Source organism: Anarhichas minor, unplaced genomic scaffold, assembly GCF_050575085.1.
Source record: "Anarhichas minor isolate MPS153535 unplaced genomic scaffold, ASM5057508v1 ptg000136l, whole genome shotgun sequence".
Classification (NCBI taxonomy): domain Eukaryota; kingdom Metazoa; phylum Chordata; class Actinopteri; order Perciformes; family Anarhichadidae; genus Anarhichas; species Anarhichas minor.
Window position 1 is genome coordinate 19,576,568 of NW_027466582.1, and position 15,311 is coordinate 19,591,878.

General features: G+C 46.3%; 1 protein-coding gene across 1 annotated transcript in view; it reads left to right on the plus strand.

The window, feature by feature from the left end:
- Positions 1-14,133, plus strand: part of cdc42bpab (CDC42 binding protein kinase alpha (DMPK-like) b) — a 71,808-nt gene extending 57,675 nt beyond the window's left edge. The window contains 20 exon segments of the mRNA XM_076083552.1: positions 164-202; positions 809-928; positions 1,751-1,834; positions 1,957-2,062; positions 2,345-2,481; positions 2,782-2,921; positions 3,680-3,761; positions 3,881-4,100; positions 4,407-4,469; positions 5,023-5,276; positions 5,410-5,534; positions 5,838-6,052; positions 6,138-6,235; positions 6,948-7,032; positions 7,348-7,471; positions 7,875-7,992; positions 8,578-8,680; positions 8,807-8,964; positions 9,673-9,747; positions 11,019-14,133. Coding sequence (XP_075939667.1) covers positions 164-202; positions 809-928; positions 1,751-1,834; positions 1,957-2,062; positions 2,345-2,481; positions 2,782-2,921; positions 3,680-3,761; positions 3,881-4,100; positions 4,407-4,469; positions 5,023-5,276; positions 5,410-5,534; positions 5,838-6,052; positions 6,138-6,235; positions 6,948-7,032; positions 7,348-7,471; positions 7,875-7,992; positions 8,578-8,680; positions 8,807-8,964; positions 9,673-9,747; positions 11,019-11,150 — 2,478 coding nt within the window. The 3' untranslated portion in view covers positions 11,151-14,133.
- Positions 14,134-15,311: the final 1,178 nt, after the last annotated feature.

The following is a 15,311-nucleotide window of genomic DNA, read 5'->3' on the forward strand; positions in this document are numbered from 1 at the left end:
GGTCGGGAACCACTGAACTAATGTAATACAGGCATATATATTACCATTTTCATGTTTCTCCCTCAGTCTGTTTAGCTATGTGTTTTCAGCTCTGTTAGACAGCCTTTCTGATATTCACTCATCTCTCTATCTCTGCCACTCTCTGCCTCTCCTGCCACTGAAGCGCTCGCCATCCGTTGGCCCATCTAGCAAAGGCAAACGCGTAAGCACCATCACTGCGCTCTGTGATTTCATTGAGCCCTTCTAAATGTGCTGTCTCGTCACATTGATGTTTGATTTGTGTGTGGATCTCCTGTGTATGTTTACTGTGGCTGTCTGATTGCATGGCATTGGTTCTGAGAAATATATTTTGACATTTGTGTGTGTGGCAAATGTGTCTGATATTCTTTGTTTTATTTGGGTATTCCTTTTTGTGCTGCCTGTGTGCATTGGTGTTTATGAATGGCCATGTATGGCGTATGCTTGTGGTGTCTCAAATTAGCATGGTCCCTGGGCTGTGATGTGTTCCCGTGTGGTACAATACATGGGGTACAATAAAGTTGTGGTGGTTTTCCTTTGTGGCTTTTAAAGTCCAGTGACTATGACGACATATATTGACAATATTTGTGTATACTGTCTCCCATTTGTGTATCATGGCACCTGCTACTTCTCTCTAAGTTTGAATGCAGCATATTGTTCTTTGGTTTGTTTTGTTAAATTAAAACTCCTTTCCATCTCTCTCTTTTTGTCCTTCTTTTCTCACTTATCCTTTCTCACTTTTCCCCTGTGTCCTCTCCCGCTCCTCCATCCTGCCTCTCTCTCTCCTCAGGTGGACTCTATTGATAACTTCACCTGCTCCAACACTCCATCCAGGGAAGATGACCCCAAGTCCCACCTTAAGTCCCGCTCGCGGTCACCCTCCATGGCTAGTGATATGGAGCCCATAGAGGTCAGACAATCTCCAAGTCTGTTATTGTATCGAGGCTGGTATCCTACCAGCAACATAGATGTAGAAGATGTCTGAGTACAAGAGGACTTTATGTCGGGTGTAATTCCCTATCCTATCCTATCCCCAGTTAGGTCTGATTTAGAAGATGTGCATTGGAATAATGAAGATTATGAGACTGGTATAGTTCTGATGGCAGATCTGTATGTCTGGCATGTGGAGGAAGAAAAAAAATGCGTCCAAATATTCTTCATACCAACTCAAGCAGCTGAAACTGACTCAGCATCTCACAATACCACATTTGTCAAATAGGTCAGCCCATGTGAATTGCAAGTAACTCAATTATAGAGAAATGTGAGCCGTGCATTGAAAAGGAGAACATTGAGGCCAGCAGTAGACTTCAGTCTGTAGACTTCAGTGTCCTAATTGGGACTCGTGGTGCATGTAGGAGCAGATATATGACTTGCAAGTTCCTCAAATTAAAAAAGTATTAATGGAGTCAACCTAAAGCTAGTTGAACTGTATGGATGTGAACAGAGAATATGCATCATTGCTAATATTCTGCTAATAGAAGCCTGTTAGAAACTGAAGAGAACTTTTGATCTCCAAATCCGTGCACCGTGGCGATCAATTTGAAATACTGCGTTTGTTGAATTTATTGCCAGCTCTAACTCCATCCTTAGCTCTGACTTCACAGAAGGTCTTGTTCTAGCATTTTGTTTCTTGGGAAGCTTTGGCCTAGAAGACCAGTAATCACGTTTAATGTACATTGATCACAAACACAGCGTCTCACTGCTGCGTGTTTTTGTGTGTTCTATGGTGCAGTTGATAGACCATCCTCCTCGCACAGTCCAGACCCCCACCATGCGCTCAGGAGGGTACGGCAGCATTGGACGCTCCTCTCCCAAGGTCAGACATTCTTCTGTAGGCTCACACTTCATTGTTGAACTTTGCCACAACAGACTTCATGTGTTGTTAATAACCACTGATTGTGTCTCTCTTGCTCGATCATTTCTTCATGCACTCCACAGCCCAAAGCACATCAGTTTGTGGTGAAGTCATTCAGCACTCCCACTAAGTGTAACCAGTGCACTTCCCTCATGGTGGGGCTCATACGTCAAGGCTGCACCTGTGAAGGTAAGGACAGGAATATCGAAACTGTGATTTAAACTGTTCTGCCAACTCTGATTTAACCCGTAGACACCATTAAATCTCTATAACACACCCAAAACCTGCATAATATATTGCCTCAATGATCCCAGTTTATATTATTCTCATCTTAAAGTTCAACTAATTCCCAATTTAAAGATTAAAACTACAAAGCTAGCTCGCCTTTTTCCATTGATTTTAAAATCTGATACATGACCAGTTAAACACCTCATTCGTCCTCATCTTGTCTCCGTCTCTCTCCTTGTCCAGTGTGTAACTTCTCCTGCCATGTAACCTGTGCGGACAAGGCTCCGGCTGTGTGTCCCGTTCCCCAGGACCAGACCAAGGGCCCACTGGGTATCGACCCTCAGAGGGGTATTGGTACTGCGTACGAAGGACACGTCAGGGTAAGTCAGGCCCTGGTTGTCTATGCCTTCAGATAGTTACTTCAAGATTGAACATTCAGTCTCCCTGCTTTCTTCCCAAATCCACACAAACGTTAACACGAGCTGTAGGTTTTGGTTACACTTGGATTTGAGGTGTCTTACAGTACCATGACGGCTCACACTTGAGTGCAGATGCCCCAAGTGGGAATTCAATCTGAATTGTTACCTTTGCATTTCTAACACTGTAGAAGGTATTTTTGCTACGAGCTTTGGTGTAGGTCCATGTTGTTTCACTCACCCATGTCTCTGTGTCTGTCCTAGGTGCCCAAACCGACAGGAGTGAAGAAAGGTTGGCAGAGAGCGATGGCTGTGGTGTGTGACTTCAAACTGTTCCTCTATGAACTGGGAGAAGGAAAAGCCACGCAACCAAGTGTAGTAGTCAGCCAAGTCATAGATATGAGGTAGGAGAAGTGTGGAAACTCTTCTTAGTCATTAATGAATACTCTATTCTGTCCTACATAGTTTGGTGGTTTGGTTTAGCTGATAAATGTGACAAAGACAAAAAGCAAATAGTCACATTTCAGAAGCTGACACTAGAAGATGTTTGACATTTTTGCTAGAAAAATGACTCAATAGATTATCAAATAGTTGCAGATTCATTTTCTGTCGAATCATTTAATGTATTAATAATCTCTATAAACATCTTTATCTGCATCTGAACCTGTACACAAGATTTTGGTTTTGGAAGCGTTCTGGTTTCTGTTTGCATTCCATTTGTAGTCTGAGTAGTATCGACCAATCACGTTTGAGCGGGCTTTGGTTGAATGCAGGTAAACATCTGTGAGGAGAGTTAAAGAGGCGGACCGCACTGGCCGAAATGCAATCTAGGGACACTGGCTATCGTCTGACGATGATTTATCATTTTATTAACTAAAACATTATCTGCATTGAAACATGAAACAATCGGGTCGTCTCTCAACTCCAACTCCAACTTCATTTTCGCATCTTCATCTTCATCTTCATCGTGCAAGGGGAATAAATTCTGAGGCGGATAACTGCTGGCTTCACCGGAACCACAGAAATATTCTCCATTGCCCCCAGAGGCTTTAATTGTCATGAAATGGATGGGCGATGGATTCTGAGGTTGTAGAATATTCGACCAATCGTGGCAGCTCTAGGTCCTGGATGTCTAACCTTCGATCTCATTCCTGTCATCCAGGGATGAAGAGTTTTCAGTCAGTTCTGTCCTGGCCTCTGATGTCATCCACGCCAGCCGCAAAGATATCCCTTGTATATTCAGAGTAAGTTTTCTTTATTGTTTTATTTTTAGCAACCTAAAGTTTCCAAATGACCTGAATCCCACGAAATTCTGAAATACTATTCAACACGTGATGTGACCTTTCACCTCTTCTCTCCTCAGGTGACAGCGTCCCAGCTCTCCCACTCCAGCAACCACAAGCCCTCCATCCTGATCCTGGCCGACAGCGATCAGGAGAGGAACAAATGGGTGGGCCTCCTCAACGAGCTCCACCGCATCCTCAAGAAGAACAAGCTCAAGGAGCGCTTCGTCTACGTCCCCAAGGAGGCTTACGACAGCACCCTGCCGCTCATCAAGACAACACAGTCTGCTGCTATCATCGGTGGGCCTTCAACACTCACAGTACTACAAGAAAACATGATACGTCCCTGCTGATCAGGATCCCAGATGTACATTCTGTCTGGTTTCTATGCAGTAATTATCTCAACAATAGACGGCTCTGTCTTTGTGTGTTTGCAGCCGGGTGTAGTTGTTCCAGGTACAGCTGTTTTCTTTACGGAGAACCAATTAGTTTCCTGTTGCGTTTGGTTTTCATCGTGTTGTGAAAATAGAAACTAGCAGATTGGAACCTTTTCTGTCTCCGTACTGGCACTGAAATGGACGCCTGCTTCATTTGCTTTGCCCTCAGATCACGAGCGTGTTGCTCTGGGCAACGAGGAAGGCCTTTTCGTCATCCATGTCACCAAAGATGGTAAGATCCACTCTCGAGGATCTGTTCTGTGTCCTTGTTCACTTGTTTTGTTCCCCTCCCCCTCTTGCGGTTGTAAATGTGCTACTGTGTGTTCTTGTTACCGTATTTTCCGCACTATAAGGCGCACTTAAAAGCCTTTAATTTTCTCAAAAAACGACAGTGCGCCTTGTAATCCGGAGCGCCTTATATATGGATCAATTGGTTAATTGGTTGATCCATACTGGTTGTACACGGCGCTCTGTCAAAATGTTTCAGTACGACTGGTAAACTACAAAGCCGCACCGCGGTAAACACCGGTACTGTGCTTACTCCTAGTCCAACACCACTTGTGTGTATAAAGACCCCAAAATGGCACCTTTCAAGAGACACGCTTACGACGCTATTCTATTCTATGCGCCTTATAATCCGGTGCGCCCTATATATAAAAACAGTTCTAAAATAGGCCATTCATTGAAGGTGCGCCTTATAATCCGGTGCGCTTTATAGTGCGGAAAATACGGTACTCCTTTCTCTCCCTCCTTTGTCCTCACTTCTTTATTCACTCCGTCCTCAGAAATAATCCGGGTGGGGGACAACAAGAAGGTGCACCACATCGACCTGATTCTCCAGGAGCAGCTGCTGGCGGTCATCTCCGGCAGGAACCGCCACGTCCGTCTCTTCCCCACGCAGGCCTTGGACGGCCGTGAGACCGAGTCCTACAAGCTGGCTGAGACAAAAGGCTGCCAGACCGTTGTCTCCGGCCCCGTCCGCAACGGCTCGCTCACCTGCCTGTGCGTGGCCATGAAGAGACAAATCATATGCTACGAGGTCAGAACACACAGACCCGCTTCTCTGAATAATTAATAATGAATTAATCGTTTCTTTCTCGCTAACTTGAGTGCTGTGTAATTTAGCTTTTTGTTTATCTAATTGATATCACTTTCTGCTGTAAAACCTCCAGGTGAATAAGAGTAAAGGACGTCACCGTCGACTACGAGAGGTGCAGGCCCCGGGGCCCGTTCAGTGGATGGGTCTGCTCACCGAGCGGCTCTATGTGGGCTACCAGTCTGGCTTCACCCGCTACAGGTACTCTACCTGCTCACGGACTGATCTAGATACAGTGGAGATGCTATTTTAATGGTTCTAATGTCTGTTTCTGTTGTTACCATATGTTACGGTTTGTTTATTCCTTATCATTTACCCTGCTGAAATAATGGACAGAGATGTAAACGAGAGTCACTTAATAAGGTCTCCACTTGATTTGAACTGACTGACTGAAAAAATGACTTTGCAGTTGCTGAAGACTTGGACCAAATGATTTGAATCACATGTCTGATATATCTATCAACTAAATTATCTTAGTGAATCTGAGTCTGATGACCTCCACAGTGTCCATGGTGACATGTCCCCTGTCAACCTGCTCCACCACGAGGACCACACCCTGGCCTTCATCCCCCAGCAGAACCTGGAGGCCCTCTGTGCTGTGGAGATCTCCAGCAAGGAGCTGCTGCTGTGCTTCAGCGCCATCGGCGTATACGTGGACTCCCAGGGCCGCAGGTCACGTCAGCAGGAGCTGATGTGGCCAGCTGTTCCCAACTCTGCCTGTGAGTGCAGGGAATCCTGTTCAGTCACATGGTGATGAAATGAAGAGGCAGATTTCTGAACAAAATTACTTTTCCTTTTGTCCAGGCTACAACGCCCCCTACCTGTCAGTGTACAGCGAGAACGCCATCGATGTGTTTGATGTCAACACCATGGAGTGGATTCAGACCATCCCTCTCAAGAAGGTCAGTGCTGTGGATGTTGTTCTGTTGTGAATATGACACGACTAAAGCAGGGGGCAGCCTCCAGGTCTGAAAAGTGAAGCCAATGCTTCATGCCTTAAACCTGCATTCTCTCTAGTGTCCACCAGGGGGCGACTCCTCTGGTTGTATAGAAGTCTATGAGAAAATGACTCTACTTCTCTCTTGATTTATTACCTCAGTAAACATTGTAAACATGAGTTTATCGTCTCAATCTCTAGTTTCAAGTCTTCTTCAATACAGCATGATGTTCATTTAGTAAACTATGGTCCATTTAGAGTCAAACAGACCATAAAGCAGAGTATGCTTTAGATATTGGTCGTCTCTAAATGTCTTATTCAGCGTTGGGTTGTACTTAGCTTCACTCTCTCGTGTCACTTCTGCTTACAGAAACACAAAATGGTGACGGCTCAAATGTAAAACTCATTGTTTCTAAACCGTAGATGTCTCGGTGACTTTGTCCACGTCTTCGATAGTCTATCTATGGTGTTGAGTCCTCCAGACACCTGGATGCATCTCTGGCTCCACCTGGTGGATTAGATGAATGAATCCTATTTGCCTCTTTCACCATGGCAACCAGATGATTGCCGCCCCGGCATATTGATAGATGAAATAACTCCAGATTTTACTTCAGATTTGTGATTACTGATCAGAAATCCGTTTTGCTTAATGATAGATGTCTCTACTTCCCCTTCAGGTGCGCCCCCTGAACGTTGACGGCTCTCTGAACCTGCTGGGACTGGAAACAGTCCGGCTCATCTACTTTAGAAACAAGATGGCCGGTAAGAACACCACGCGGCTAAAAACTACAAAAATGTCAAGGATGACAGAGTACATTCTGAAAGATGTATTCCATTGTAAAGTCGAGGGTGTTTAGCTCCAGCAGGAGATGTAGCTGCAGGCCTTGGAACGGATGGGCTCTTATTTGCTCACTGTTTAACCCTTCATCTGCTCCTTACATAACATGTTCTGTACAACAAAAGCAGCTTGAGTAACAGCAGAAGGTTTGACTTGCCACTCTAAATCACCAAAGCACATTTGCATCGCTTTGTAGTCGTTCACGTAAACATGCCTGCGGCTTTGTTGCGCTCTTCCAGAGGGCGATGAGCTGGTCGTCCCGGAGACGTCAGACAACAGCAGGAAGCAGATGGTGCGCAGCATGAACAACAAGAGACGCTTCTCCTTCAGGGTGCCGGAGGAAGAGCGGCTTCAGCAGAGGAGGTCGGTACCTGCAGGACGAGGCACATTTATACTTGCTCTGCATCACCCGAGATTTGTCTCTGCTTTTGCAATCCTGTCACCAGTTTAAGCCTCAGCTTCTTGTGCAGCCTGTGTGTTGCCATGTAGAAGTTAATGAGCTTCTTATTGCATATCCATGGACCAGTTGGTAACAGCACTGGTACCACTGATTTCATCATCACTATGTTTTAAGACTGGAGGAAAGCTAATAAAATGCAAACGTTGGCAGTAGAAACGAATCACTTTCAACACTTAAGTCATCAAATACACTTGCTTGTACAGCTGCCTTCTCGTTGAAGAGCATGCAGGGGAACCAAAACCAATATTACATGTTGTAGATATTTGACAGCAGTAAAAACGACTTATCTTCTCTTTGTGTTTCCAGAGAGATGCTGCGAGATCCAGAGATGAGGAACAAGCTGATCTCTAACCCCACCAACTTCAACCACGTGGCCCACATGGGACCAGGAGACGGGATCCAGATCCTTAAAGACTTACCCATGGTACACTCACACATACATTTATATACATGCATACACACACACACACACACTTGCATAAGTACATACAGGTGCACACACACTGTTCTTAAAGACTTGTTTAGGCAGACTGGAGCACACAAACATAGAGGTACATATTCAAACAGACACACTGGGACTGTTTGAAATGTGTGTGTTTGTAGACCGGCTTTTGTAGACCCCCCCCCCCCCCCCCCCCCCCCACCACCACCACCACCACCACCACCACCCTGCAGCATGTCAACAATTGAGCAGAGAAAGTCTCAGTTTCCAAATGATTCCCTGTTTTGTGAACGAACCTGAAAAGCTTGGTTGAGTCACACGATGAGCCTCCTCCCCCTCAAATGTTCCTCTCATGCTGCTCCTCCTGACCGGCTGTGCGTTAACGGAGACCATGCATGTGCCTCTCTGCTCAAACCTCAGTGGCCAATCACCCGCGGCGCCACCTTTGTGTTCAGCTGTAGAGCATGTCGTCCATCCACGCTGCTCACTCCTGTCCCCTGCACTGCACTCTGTGTTGTGTGTGTGTGTTTGCTCTGTGCGTGTTTAAACCAGAACGTTCGTGTTCAGGAGAGCCGCGCGGGCTTCAGCGGTTCGGTCAGCATCCCCTCCATCACCAAGAACCGCGGCGAGCCGGGCCGCTCCATGAGCGCCAGCAGCGGACTGGGCATACGTGAGTAACCACAGGACCCCGTCGCTCCTCGTAGAACCAGAGTCACTTCAGTAACTTCCATCCCCCGCGGCATGAATTTCTTTCTCAAGTATTCTTCCGTCCGTCCTCTCCGTCCTCTCCGTCCAGGCTCGTCCTCCCAGAACGGCAGCGCCCTGCGCAGAGAGCTGTCCAGCGGAAGCTACGGATCCAAACGGCAGACCATGACCTCTCCCTCTGAGAGCTCACTGTCCTCTGGTGGAGGCATGGACTGTGGTGACGCTCCACTCTCCCAGTTTGACAGAGAGGTCCGTAAATACACCGTCACTGTACACATCACAAGAGTCTATGTGAAACACTGTCTTTAAAGAGAGTTTGTTACGGATGGCCGTCATCCAAATGCACATCATGATTGTAGAAGCTAGACGTTATCAAGTGTTTGAAAGAACTCCTCCCTGTCCCATCCGTCACAAACATCCCGGCCTCTGGGCGCAGGCCTCTCACCTCATCCACCTCTCTGACCCACTGGTTGGCTCCCTTCTCTCCCTGTATAGCCTCTCAATGGTACCTGCTTTAGCTTTAGCTCGGGCTAGTTGTTGCCTCAAACGACTGAATTGAACTACTGTTGATTAACAGTTTGAACCCATCTTTAACACCTGAGATGTAAGTGGAGTCAGACAGAGGTGGCGTTTCGTCAATCATCCTCCCCTATGTCGCTTCCTGTTCACGTAGCACCATCGGTTTTATACATTTCCTTACAAATACAATGGATCAAACGATAAATACATCAGCTCTTGCGGCAACTTCTACCTCCCGCCCACCCATCCACCCAGACCGCCTGCCATCCTCCCCGTGATCCCCCCCCTTCCTCCATCCTCATGGCCCATAAGCCTGGACACTGTCAGCTCCATTGTTGGCCCATCCCACTCAGCTGTGCCTCGCCCCCCCCCCCCCCCCCTCCCGCCCCAGCATGTTGTCTGTGGGCCGGGCGCTGAGTTCTGAACTCTCCTCTGCAGTGGCAGGCAGTCTCACCGTCGGAGAAGACCCCCGATCTGAAAAGGGCTTTAAGGACCCTGCTTAGTAAGATGAAGGTAATGTCAACAGCTGCCACGGCTGCACCCAAACACACAACGGCGAGCACGAAGAACACACTGTGTCATTTTCAATATCTGTCAAACAAACACATCAGCACGAGGTGCGTTTGAAGCTGTAGTCACATGTTAGCCAAGCCTCCGCCCTGCCACGGCTCTCGCTGCTCCATTTCAGCCCCGTCACCTCAGCAGCATCTGTTTCACCAGAGCATCAGTCTGCCCTCGCCTGGCCTGTGTCATGTGTCCCTTTTCTGATTTGAATAGGCTGCTGCTTCTGAACACGTCGTCCCACAATCACAGAGCATGTCTGCTTCCACTCAGCCCCATGTTTCTAACCAAGAGCAGTCCGGCTCAGAGCACAACTAGGCCAGACGGATACCCAACAATGAGCGTGCTCAGGGTTCCACTCAGCTCCCTGCAGGATATCACTCTTTCTGTGAAGGGAAAATACATCAAAGTGATTGATTTCATGAGATTGCATCTCTGGTTCAAAAGACAATGACTGACTGGTTCATATGGGTGTCGCATAGACAAATGTAGCTGGGCAGTGCTTCTCCCAATACACAAACTCTGCAGCCTCTGCAGTCAACACATAAAGAACAGACAGCTGCCCATCTACATTGACTTGTGAAAGGCTCCTGCGTGTGAGATGTGAGGAATAGATGGCTGATGGCACTTTGCAGTGCGAGTGTGTGAACGCGTGATGCTTCATAGCTACGGTGTGTTGTTACTGCAGCCGTAGATGGTGGAGTGGCAGTGGAGCTTAGAGGGAAGGAGTGGCAGGCATCCTGTCTGGTTTAATGTCCTCCCATAAGTCAGTCATACTGTATGTGCTGTACAGTATGAAGGGTTACCCCCCCCTCATCTGGCCTGGCTGCATGTTTGTTTTCCTTCAGCTGATCATTTCTGGTCAATTGAGCTGTTCATGTGCTGATGATGTGGAATGTAGTGGAAGACGAGGGTGGGGTGGGGGGGGAGCAATGATTGAATTCAATCTGCGTTTCCATCTGTCCTCCCCCCTAAACAGGGAGACAGAATCTGCATGCTTACATAGAGCAGAGCAGGGAGCCTTCATCCCCCACAAGTCCACACAGAATCAGTTACTTTAGAGGACTGACACATAGAATTATTGTAGTTTATGTTTATGTAGAATTGCTGCTTTCATCATCTGATTTATGCAGTTTTACCCCTGTTCACCCACTTTCTTCACCCCTCTCTCTCTCTCTCTCTCTCTCTCTCTCTCTCTCTCCATTCCTCTCCTCCTCCTCCAGGATTCGGACTCGCCCCGTCACTCCACAGCCTCCAACAGTTCCACCTTCAGCAGCCCTCCCAGTCCGGCCTCCCCACACAAGGCCAAGTCCCTGTCCCTGGAGAGCACAGACCGCATGGGCTGGGACACATGAGCCTCCGTCAGCCCCCCCTCCCCCCCCCCCCCCCCAACAACCCCACCGATCTGACCGACAGCACAGGACTCCAAAAAACCCTCCTCCGCCTCTCGCATCCTCTCTGAATACTCCCCCTCACTGCCCAGAGAACTGCACCTCCCAACGAACATTCGTCCCACTTTTACAACCTCAGTTTGTCTCTCGTCGTACTTCCAGGACACTGAGAGAGAGTCCGTCGTTCTGAAATACGAGTGGTAGTGGACACGTGGGCGCTGATGTTTGAGGGTGCAAATTGTGTGTGTGCGTTTGAGAGAAGCTGGGCATGTGTTCATGTGTGGATTCAGAACGTATGATACAGGAAAGGGAAGCTCTCGGCTCAGTTCAGCTACCAAGCGAAGCGTCGTCCCTCTGTCCTTGGCCCCTCTGTCCTTGGCCCCTCTGTCCTTGGCCCCTGTTGAGATTCACTCTAGACTCTAAAACCTCACGATGCAACAAAAAGAGAAGAGGATTATTATGGAGAGAAGGTGATTTGTACTTGTACATAGGACCCTCTGGGTTTTAGGGGACAATATTTTAATTTATTTATCAATCTTAGGCGAGGAAAGCTAGGTTTGCTTCATGGCCTGAATCAGACGGGTGGAGCTTAGCCCCTCCTCTCTTCCCTCCTTTGCTTTCTCTTTGGGTGCTGCAAAAATTGAAAATGTAAAAAAAAAAAAAAAGAGAAAGGAAAGCAATGATTTTTGTTATTTCTTTTGCTCATGATATTAAGTGCAGTGACTTTATAATATTGTTTTATTTTGACCATCAGCAACAAGCAGCGTGACATCACCACAGCTCCTCTGTGCTACTCTCTCCCTCATTGGTCCAGTGTGAGTGACATCATCCAGCAGCCCCTGGACGTGTCCTCCATCGTAGCGCTGACGTCCCACTTTGCTGTACAACCAAACTGAACAGCTCGCGGGTTCCACCACAATAATGTACATAGGTTCAAAGTAGAGAGTAATATATGATAAGGAAAATACTATAGCGAACTACACGGGAAAGACACAAAATCCTCTTTCGCTTTTATTTTCCATGTTTTGTTTCTTCTGAGTGATTTGGGGTTGTATTCACACAAAAAGGCCATTTTAAACCACTTTCCAGTTTTCTTTTTTTACCGATTGATTTTAGATTGGTTTGTTTTATATCGTATGTACGACACGCATTGTGTGTTTGTTTTGATTTTTCACTTTTTCCCCCACTCGGTTTGAGTGAAGAAACCTCCCGTATGGATGGACACTGCTGCCGTACTGTAGAGTGAACACGTGAACTATCACACACACACACTGAGGTGGTGTTTTTATGCAGCCAATGCCTTGTCCTGCTCTGATCATTTCATCAACAGTCAGTGTGTGTGTTGTGAACGGGCTGTGGTGCCTGGATGGGGAGAGCAGTCCTTCCACTGAGCGTGATTTAACCAAAAAGAGGGAGACTTGGACACTGTTTAGTCTTTCTCACAGCCTTTGCATATACTGAAGTTTTGGTTGATCTGTTCACTACAAAGCAACACTTGTAAGAGCTCTTGATTAACGAGAACAACACTAAAATGAGAATGTAAACACTTAAGAGTTAGCACCGTTTTGTCTTGATAAAGCGCAGATACAATGACCTCAGGGCTACCTGTTGTCTGTAGATCTCACAGGGCTGGATCTCTAAACCCCCTCCAGGCGGCTTTTTTTTGGCAGCGTGGAAAAGCCTCTGAAAGAGCATTTTACGGCGTGGCAGCTCCTGGCAGGAGAGCGGGGCGTTCACAGCCAAAACCACTTACCTCTGTTCATCTCCCTCTGCTGACAGACCCATAGAAGAAGCATTTGACTTGAGGAGTCGCTCATAGGGCAGAATGAGGTGAAACTGTAAGGGAACAATAAGCACGGGGCTGAAAAGTGTCCCGACATTGAACACTAACTACAATGTGGTTCTAATGTGGTATTATCTGTGAGAAGAGCGCACATGCTGTGTTTAGGAACAGGCTGAGAGCTTCATGTGCCGAACAGATTCCTGGGTCACAACCCTCCACTTTTTTCTTGTTTGTTAGAAAGGGAAACGAGTTCGTCGGTGCTCATTCCTGCCGATTCCCCGGTTTTGAACACAGTGCTAAAAAACCCATTCCAAGTTTTTTTTGGTTTTTTTAAGCCATTTTTTAAGCAGAGAGACGGGAGGTTTGGAACGCCTCAGTGTGACGCAGCTGCTTTTATTCCAAACAAACAACCACCTCTTGTAAGGCTAGTGAGTCTGGAGTGTCTGTAGAATGTATTAGAGGGGGGGGGGGGCGGGCTGTTTTAGCCAGGTGTTTTATTATTGGCCATTATTGTACAGAAAAACTGACCCTAGACATGCCAGTTTAAGGAGAGGGGCGGAGAAACTCAGGAAATGTCAGAACCAATGAATTCTTTTCATTTTGATGAAAATGAGTCTGTTTGATGGATGGATGAGAGAGAGAGAGAGATAGAGATGAGTCTGGCTGTAGTGAGCAGTAGATGTGACCCGGTGGAGAGGACAGGAAGAAGAAGGTGACTTATGGCTGAGGTGCCACCGTGGTAACATTTAAGAAGAAGAAAATAATACAAAATAAATAATTCAAACGCCTTTGCATTTCAGTGAGGTCTTATCTACAGTACCTTCGATATTATTTTGCTCTTTCATATCATATTACACTTTGTTTTTTTCTAGGATTGCTTTGTAATAATTTGTACAGTTTTGCATGTTATAGATGTAATCATTTTTTGTTTTTCGGTTTGTTTTACTTGGACTTGCTCCTTTTTGAACGGTTTGGGCGTTTTACTGAGGATAACCCACTACAGGTGATGTAGATTCTTTTTTGCACAAAAAAAAAATATTTAAGGTGTAAGGTCGAAACAAAAAATAATGTATGGAACTGGCTGCCACACTTCTGTGGAGAACTCATTATATTAACCTGACTCCGATGTATTTCAATAAAGCGGAGGGCTGTTACAAATACAAACCAGTGTGTCGCCGTGTGGTCATTACTTCTGATGAACGTCTCTCTGTCCGTTCTTTACAAAAACTTTATTACAACAGTTCCCTTTTTACATCTATACAAGTTTTGCCACTAGAGGAAATGTTGGTCTAACATTTGACAGTAGCCACACATGTAAGGTCACATTTGAAACGGGACAAACTACTGATTCTAATTTAAGGGCTCTCTATCTATTCAAACTGAAGGTGTGTTCACACAAAGCAGAACCACTGAACAGACATCGTACCCACTGTGTTAGCTGCTAGCTAGCTAGCAGCAGAAACACTAGCTGTTCAGCTCCTAACAGGCAGATGTTGAAGTAGAAGCCTTTGACTCTTCTTTCCACTGAGTTGGTCGGTCATCATGCCGTCAGTAGAATCTGCTCATTGTTCGGTCATAAGGCAGGAGTTTGGATTCAGCTTTTCCTGTATTTTAGCCCTTGCATTCTGGCAAACAAACATTTTTCCTCTTATTACATCACAGCAAAGCAATGAAGTACCTCAATATGTAAAAAAAAAATTTTTTTTGAATGAGACAATGCTTTACAGTAAAGTTCAGGAGTCATATACAGCATTTGTAGAGTGCTTCCCAGAGGTGGTTCTCTAAACTAATGTGTTCCCCCTCACGGGGAGTTTCAAATCAGCTGTGAATAAATGTCCTTTATAAATACGTTTTCAGCAGGTTAAGTTCCCAAAATTCTATTTAAAACTAAAAAGAGTGGAGACAGCAACACATTTCAAACGTAGCCAGTAAGTGTTGAAAAAAAGAACACGCCCCCCCGACTGCTAACGAGCACCGTGTCTAACCATCACTCAGTCCCTTTATACAAACAAGTGCAGTACAAGTCACAAACAGTCCAGTGTTTCTCGACTGCTCAGTAAAGTAGGTCCAACAGTCATTTTCCAGTGTTGGTTATCCACAGGTCGTCATCAGGACCGTAGGATCAGCTAGTGGGTTGAGTAAAGCTGAGAGGACATTTTAAGGCATCGATCCACACTCAGTCCTCTTGGTCTGGCTGGATGGAGCCCTGTTCTAGCTAACGTCGTCAGTAAACTGTGCCTCAGCGCTGAGCTCCCAAATTCAACAGGAGAGGACTCCACAGTGGTTGCTCCTCTGCATTTTGTCAGGCTTACTGTGGATCCTCACGCATTCTTTAATTCTCT